This window comes from Dysidea avara, chromosome 13, assembly GCF_963678975.1.
Source record: "Dysidea avara chromosome 13, odDysAvar1.4, whole genome shotgun sequence".
Lineage (NCBI taxonomy): Eukaryota > Metazoa > Porifera > Demospongiae > Dictyoceratida > Dysideidae > Dysidea > Dysidea avara.
In genome coordinates, this window is record NC_089284.1 from 2,183,345 (window position 1) to 2,190,432 (window position 7,088).

At 38.9% G+C, this 7,088-nt stretch overlaps 1 protein-coding gene across 1 annotated transcript; it reads right to left on the bottom strand.

Moving 5' to 3' along the window:
* Positions 1-2,451: 2,451 nt before the first annotated feature.
* LOC136242362 (mitochondrial import inner membrane translocase subunit Tim22-like) lies at positions 2,452-7,078 on the bottom strand. The gene is made up of 4 exons (XM_066033767.1): positions 6,685-7,078; positions 6,386-6,579; positions 6,257-6,329; positions 2,452-2,623 (listed from the first exon to the last, which is right to left on the bottom strand). The coding sequence occupies exons 1-4, from the start codon at positions 6,911-6,913 to the stop codon at positions 2,544-2,546; spliced, it is 576 nt and encodes a 191-aa protein (XP_065889839.1). The 5' UTR covers positions 6,914-7,078; the 3' UTR covers positions 2,452-2,543.
* Between the last annotated feature and the right edge of the window lie 10 nt (positions 7,079-7,088).

Consider the following 7,088-nt stretch of genomic DNA (forward strand, 5'->3'; position numbering starts at 1 on the left):
TAACACTGCCTGCCCCCCCCCCCCCCCCCCCCCCCCAAAAAAAAATCCACCCAATTTGATGCCTACAAGCACCTGCACAGTCATGTGTGTTGTATGTACCCAATGGCGGATCCAGGATGGGGCATTTGGGGCAAATGCCCCCCCCCCCCCCCTTCAAGAAATTGCATACAAGATCGAGATACTCTAATAGAGCAGTCAATTACTCTAATAAAGCAGTCACAATGTTCATGAGGCAGTGCAGCTTACTTATGAAGCTATAAATAGGATTTTATTTTACATAACATACGTGATATAATATATTTGGTAAAGGATAACTGACTATTATTGTTGTGACCTTTTTTTTTTTTTTGCGCTTTAACTTTTTTCAGCAAGGTTCCCCCCTCTTTCCAGACTCTGGATCCGCCCCTGGTACCCTCCACAAATTCAAAGGGTAAGTGGTAAGTCTACGGTAGATAGCTGGCTGGATTTCTTCAGGATGCTCCATTGATCAACAACTATGACTGATGACATCACCCAATCCTTCAACTCGCTTGTAGTCAAACTGGATCCTGCTTGCCTTTGTAAATCAATGTTTATTTGTGTGAGAAAGTCTATGGCTTACAAACATGCCATCAGCAATTTCCCCCACTTTCTCGTTTTGTAAAAGAAGTGAAGAGACTGAATTTCAACACCTCAAGACCCCCTGTATTCAAGAAGCCCTGTTGTTTTGCAGACTTTGAATGGCTCAGTTGCTTAACTCTAATCATAATGCAGGACAATGTTTTGTGTCAGATAAACAGTAGGATACTATTATTATAATTACAATGAATGGTTGTAAAATATTCCCCCACATTACGTACATGTTGGTTATACCAAATTTAGTTTGATAATAAACCATATATGGTGTGAAATGTCCAGTGCTGTACACACCAGTCCACCAACTTTTGAAATAAAAGGTGAGATCCATCAAGTATAAAAATGTCACCAATGGGTGCCATAATGGCATTTCACCTTGGGAAGTTGACCCAATCCCCATTTCCCCCCAACTACAGTTGGGGAAATTGGCAGCCTAGTCTTGGCATGCCAAGCCCCCTACACGCAGAGGGCTTGGCATGCCAAGATACCTGTCGCTAAAGTGACATCTAACAAGCCTGTGGCCTTAGCCATTGTTGATCTGAAGACATCAGGCAGCTAGTCAATAGATATTTTTGTTAAATCTGTAGCAATTCTTCACAAGCACTGTTGACCACTCTAATGACATGGGCTTGAACCAAGGCACATTGAAGGCATTGTGGCACTGATTTCTGGTTAATATTATCTATGATATCTAATACACTGTTAATATCATAATGTATGATAGCATCAGCATGTTACTATCATTGTCATTACATTGTATCTACTGCTAGGCTGACACCCATTTCACGTAGTTTGGCTGTTTTTATCATTTCTTGTGTTTCCATACAAGACTAAAAGCAGGCTGTATAGGCCAACTTCAAAGCTGCTGTTATTTTTGCACCCTAAGACAACAGTCATTTGTTGTGCAGTGATATTTTAACTCGTTCACTTTTTTTTGCATTCTCTATTCCAAAACATTATTTCTAGAATTTTAGAAGATGATCATGACAAGGTGTCCCAGGAAAGTTTCAAAAATAGCTATCATGAAGTTGAATCTGGAACCAATTTAAATGTAAAATGTTGATAACTGAGGTAGGACCTTTTAAGGTAATTTTAATCAAATAGTGGGAACAATTATAAGATTAGGTCTGGAAGCAATTTTAGCTGTTGAAGAGAAATATTTTGAAAGTGGCTATCATGAGATCGGGAAATTTCAATTGTAAAGAGGGAAAAAAAAATCAAAAACAACTTATACAGGATAGTAAATACATAAGCGGACTAATGAAGAGAAAAAATTGAAATATTGTCACTGCAAGACTGACACTTAAATTAAGCTCCTATTAGGGGTTAACATAGATAATACAGCAAAAGAATTCACAACAGTGACGTCACTATAGACAATCCGTTATGGGTTTGACTTGTCTTTCAGTAGTTGACAGAATTAGCCTCAAATGTATCCTTCATACTAATCTTCAATCATTGTGGACTTCTCATACCTTGTCAGTCCTTAGTAATAGTACCACAAAAATTAATGGTGCCACAGCTATGCAACCACAATGATGAGGTTATAGACAAACAGGCTTGGTACTGTCACAATTTGAGAACAAGTACTTACCTGATGCAATAGTGAAAAGGAAATGGTCAACGTAAATTCACAAGTACAGTTAGCAAGATATGGTCACTCAGTTGTCTAGACCGGTATAACAAGAATTACCTGTATACAAAACTGAACTATTAGTTCCTATGGGAATAACATCATGATTATGAATCTATTTACATGCAAGTGCAGCATCAAAGGGGGAGGCACGTACGCACGAACACACACACACACACCAAAAATAAACCCTGGCATACACATACACACACACTCCAATATAATCAAATGTTCATATTTTAACAAATGTGATGTAAAAATGAATATTAATACTGTACAAAAAATTCCATTGCTGCTATCTGCGTAGAAAGTAGTCAATTGCTAGAGAGAAGGCAGCAAATGCTGTACATCCTGCCATCCCAGCAGTGACTCCAGCTGTGGCAGGAGAGAAATAATACAGAGTAATACTTTACTGTTCCCAGTGTATACACATTTCACAGAGACTTTAATTTCTGATAACAGCAATCAAGTAAATGACTTTTCTTAAGGGCCCAACTAACAAGTGGTCATAGCATGATACAGTGTGATTGTTCCAAATAGAGAAATTTGTTAGAGATCATCCTTTTAAATACAGTGTGATTGTTCCAAATAGAGAAATTAGTTAGAGATCATCCTTTTTGTGATCACTACAGTGATGGATCCATTGCTTAATGCGAGCACTAATGCAGACAAGTATTTCAAAAAATTTGGAATTTATACTAGAGTAGGGACCATAGCACATCGATAAAAAGTACTGAAACAAGCTGTAGTAGTGCACGATATTAAATCACAGTAAAACAATAAGTTATAGTTATATCCCTACTGTGCGGCTCCATATTGGAAATGCACAGTAGGGATATAACACTTCTTATTGTTTTACTGTGATTTAATATTGTGCACTGCTCCAGCTTGTTTCAGTACTTTTTATCGATGTGCTATGGTCCCTACTCTAGTTGTAAATTCCAAAATTTCGAAATACTTGTTTGTTAACTTTACTGCATTTGAAATGGCGCCATGCGCCCCAGCTATATCAATTATTGTCTGAAAAGTGAAGTATCCATTACGCTTTGTTGTCAGCTGTTACACAGCAGTACGAATCAAGAGCTGTTCGAAAAGCATCTCTGCAAACCACACATACCGAAAGAAAGGGTTGGTGCCGCGCACCCCAGTTATATAAATTATCATCTGAAAAGTTAATTATCCATTACGCTTCGTTGTTGGCTATGTTCAACCCGTTACACAGCAGTACGAATCAAAAACTGTTTTAAAAACATCTCTGCAATCGAAGTAGCCATTATGAAAAATATGGACGCTTTTCGCTATGAAGGGAAGCCATCACGTGCTACCACCATATCGACACTTTTCGCTGTCAGCAAAGATGAATAGGACACAAAGGAGGACACTGGTAAGTCCACGAAAAATGCATTGTACGTACTGCGGTATGCCAAAAGGCACCTCTCGGGCTGAAGTGACATCAAAGAGTGAAAAATCAAGCCCATAGCCTTAGCTGTTATCGAGTTACGCTTGTTTGAAGGCATCAGGCAGTCAGTCAGAAAATTCCGATGAAAATTAAAAAAAAAAAATTCTGTAGCAACTTGTTGAAAGCGTTTCGGGTCGATCTGAAAGCTTGTTTGGGCTTAGTTTTATGTAACCAATACTGCCTCATCATTGTCTGGGGAAATTAAGGCTGTTTTTTAGGTGATGTTATTTTGTGGGCCACGCCTACTCCTTTGTGGTCCCTACTATACACTACGATAATGATACAAACACTACTGTTCACAAACAGACAGCTATAAATGCAGTAGTCCCATAAACTTTTTTGGTATATAGTAGAGTCTCTCTTAACAAACTCCCTGGATCAAGGACACAGTAGAAAAAAGGATAAAAATTTTGGTCCCAACAGATCTGGTTAATACATTTTTTATCTCTCAAAGAGGAAACCTCAGCAAAAAGCAGCCAAAAATTTGTGGTCCCAAATTGTCTGTAATAGAGATGTTCCACTGTATTATAGTAACTATAAGCTCAAGCTGAATAATTATTATCTGTTCTTCCAGCTGTTGAATATATGAAGCACAACAAAAAATGCACACACACACACACACACTTGAAACTCAAGCATTGTCACCAGATGGTGTTTGTGCATTAGCGTGAGACCCTGGGCACGAGACTATAAATATTGCATATTGGTTGAAGTATACTCTAATAAAGCAGTCACCCTAGTACCTTTCTACATGGCTGAACAGGATGACTTATAAGTATTAATTTAATTTTGAAGTAGGGATCTAAGCAATAAGAACTAGTGATGATGCAAGATTATATGAATGACAACATAGCTCTGTGGGAAAATCCCTACTTTGGCATTTAACAAAATAATTGACATGCCAATATAGGGATTTTCCCACATAGCTATGTCATAATACTATCATCGTATAATCTAGTCTCACACTCTCACTAGCGCTTATCACTTAGATCCCTACTTCGTTTATTTATTAATATACTAGTATAATTCCTAGCTACTGTAAATGTCACTATCCATTATGATGTGCAACTAACTAGTAGCATTGCTACCCCATGTGGCAAGTGAGGTAGATGTCTCAACAAAAACTTCTCAACTTACACAGTTAGGTGTCTGCATGCGCATGAATGTATTGGAAGTAGACTAAGAAGCAGACAATTTAAAGCCATTTATTAGAAGCTATTCACCTAGGTTGTTTATCACCATTGTTGCAAAGTTGTGTTTTCCAATCTCACCTTATAAGACCAAAGAATCGTGACTTGACGTTTCACCAGATATGAAATGCTATCCTCTGCTAAAACAATAAATGAAGAGAATGCATCTAGTAAACGCCCTATTCTGAGTTTTACTTTATTCCTAGCCACTTTTAGATGTTTTTTCACTATTTTTAAATGATTATGCAACTCCTCGATTCTGATTGGCCAGCCAATATTTAGGCTGGATCACACATATGGACCCAAGAAATTCGAGCATTGTCACCAGGCAGTGCTTGCGCATTAGCGTGATCAGTAATAGCACTGCTGTAAATAATTTTGCAGCGTTTAATACAGAAAGTGTCAATACGGAAAAACGCCTTGATACGGTTTTGTTTCATGAAGGTGACCAGTATGATTGAAGATGGAATGGCAAAGTGTAGCGGCAAACACTTGTCAGAACCCCAAAAGGCACATGTCACACATGAGTAAAGTGTTGTGGTGAAAAATTGTGGCTGTATCATGCATCATTTAGACTCTAAAGGCTGGTTTCCATATAGCCACAAACCGCCTGTGCATTGCCTGCGATTACTACTGGGGTCTTGATGGGGGCACTTTAACAACTATGGAAACATACCTTGCCGGTATCGCAACTGTGCTGCAACCACCATAAAAGTGGAGAGAGGTTCAACCTTCCCGGCTCTTCCGGCATCGCAAGCAGGAAAATTTGTTAATGGAAACAAACAGCGCAGGCAGATGCCGGCAATGTTCAACACGAAGTAGTGAAGCATGGTGCCTACAAGTATACCATGCTTCATAGAGTGTCACTAAAACATCTGTAACGTGCCGTGTTGTAACAAATTAAGGCGTACCTTTGCTGCCACCATCGTTTCCAAGGTTTGCTAAACTTATAAAATACAGAAAAATAGACGTGCAGCAAACTGTTGCTATGGTCGCAGACCAACCGCAGACACTCTAACTCAGGCAATAATTCAGGCAGTTTGTGGCTATATGGAAACCAGCCTTAACCTTGCAACTGCAATCAGGCAGCCAAGCAGAAATTGGGTTTTGGCAATTTAAAAAAATTATATTGGCATGTGTATGTTTTTTTACTGATAAGTGATATGATAAGACTATTTGTGCCATTCATTATAGGGACAATCTCTACTAAACAGTACTGGGTAGCACTGTTTGATAAGGTAACTAAGTAAGTTTGAAAGCAATACTGACATGCTCTAATCAATAATCAACCTCAAAATTAAAATGCAATGGTTGAGCTGACCAAATGAAATGTTAAACTTTAGTCCCTCAACTACATACCTCTTAATCCAATGACTCCCCCAGTGGTACATCCAGCCAGTCCACTGTTAACCAAATCTGATTTACCACGATACTAAAGAGTGTATACCGTGAACCAGTGACTTGTAATAATCACCTAATCAGGCTTACACTCTCTATTAGGCATTCTGTACCAGAATACATTGCACCAAACATGGCAAAGTTCTTGGCATAAGAGCCACTTCGTTTTCCCATCTCCCTCAGTGTTTCCCGTGTGTTCAGCTTGGATGGTTGGCCAACATCACCAGCTATAGTGGGATCTAATCCTGATGTGATCAGACCAAATGCTGCTCCCAGTCCATACCCTAGAACAAATTAAAGCTGTGTTCAGCCTTTCACATTTACCTTGAAACATAAAATAAGCACATCGTAATACTTTTTTCAGTTAACAGTATACAAATTTAACACACCCATTACACAACTGAGGAGACTTTTAAAGGTACAACTTTCCATGGCCTTTTCTATTGTCACTTGCTGCTTGCTCTTAGGAATAGTATTGTTCTCTAGCCAAGGGAATGGTTTATATTGCTCCCCGCTGCTCAGGATACCTTCTCTGAGGCGATTTGTCACCGCATGATAGTCAATAAAGGGATATTTGTTATCTCCGACCGGGCCCTTGCTCTTTGACCCATGCTCCATTAAAACAGTCGGAGCATTAAATAAAACAAACCATTGGTGACGTCACCATGATCTCGAAGTGGATGTACAACGTACTCTTCAAAAGAACCAGTGCATTTATCCTAACTTCTGTCGTGGGTGCAGTATTTTTCGAGCGAACGTTCGACAGTTTCTTTGACTCCTTCTATGAAAGACA

Bases quoted from the DNA above. Each gene is read 5' to 3' on its own strand.
- LOC136242362 (XM_066033767.1), bottom strand. From the start codon at position 6,913: ATGGAGCATGGGTCAAAGAGCAAGGGCCCGGTCGGAGATAACAAATAT. The intron at 6,580-6,684 runs GTGTGTTAAATT...AATTTGTTCTAG, and splicing joins TCTCCTCAGTTGTGTAATGG to GGTATGGACTGGGAGCAGCA. The intron at 6,330-6,385 runs GTAAGCCTGATT...TACACTCTTTAG, and splicing joins CAGAATGCCTAATAGAGAGT to TATCGTGGTAAATCAGATTT.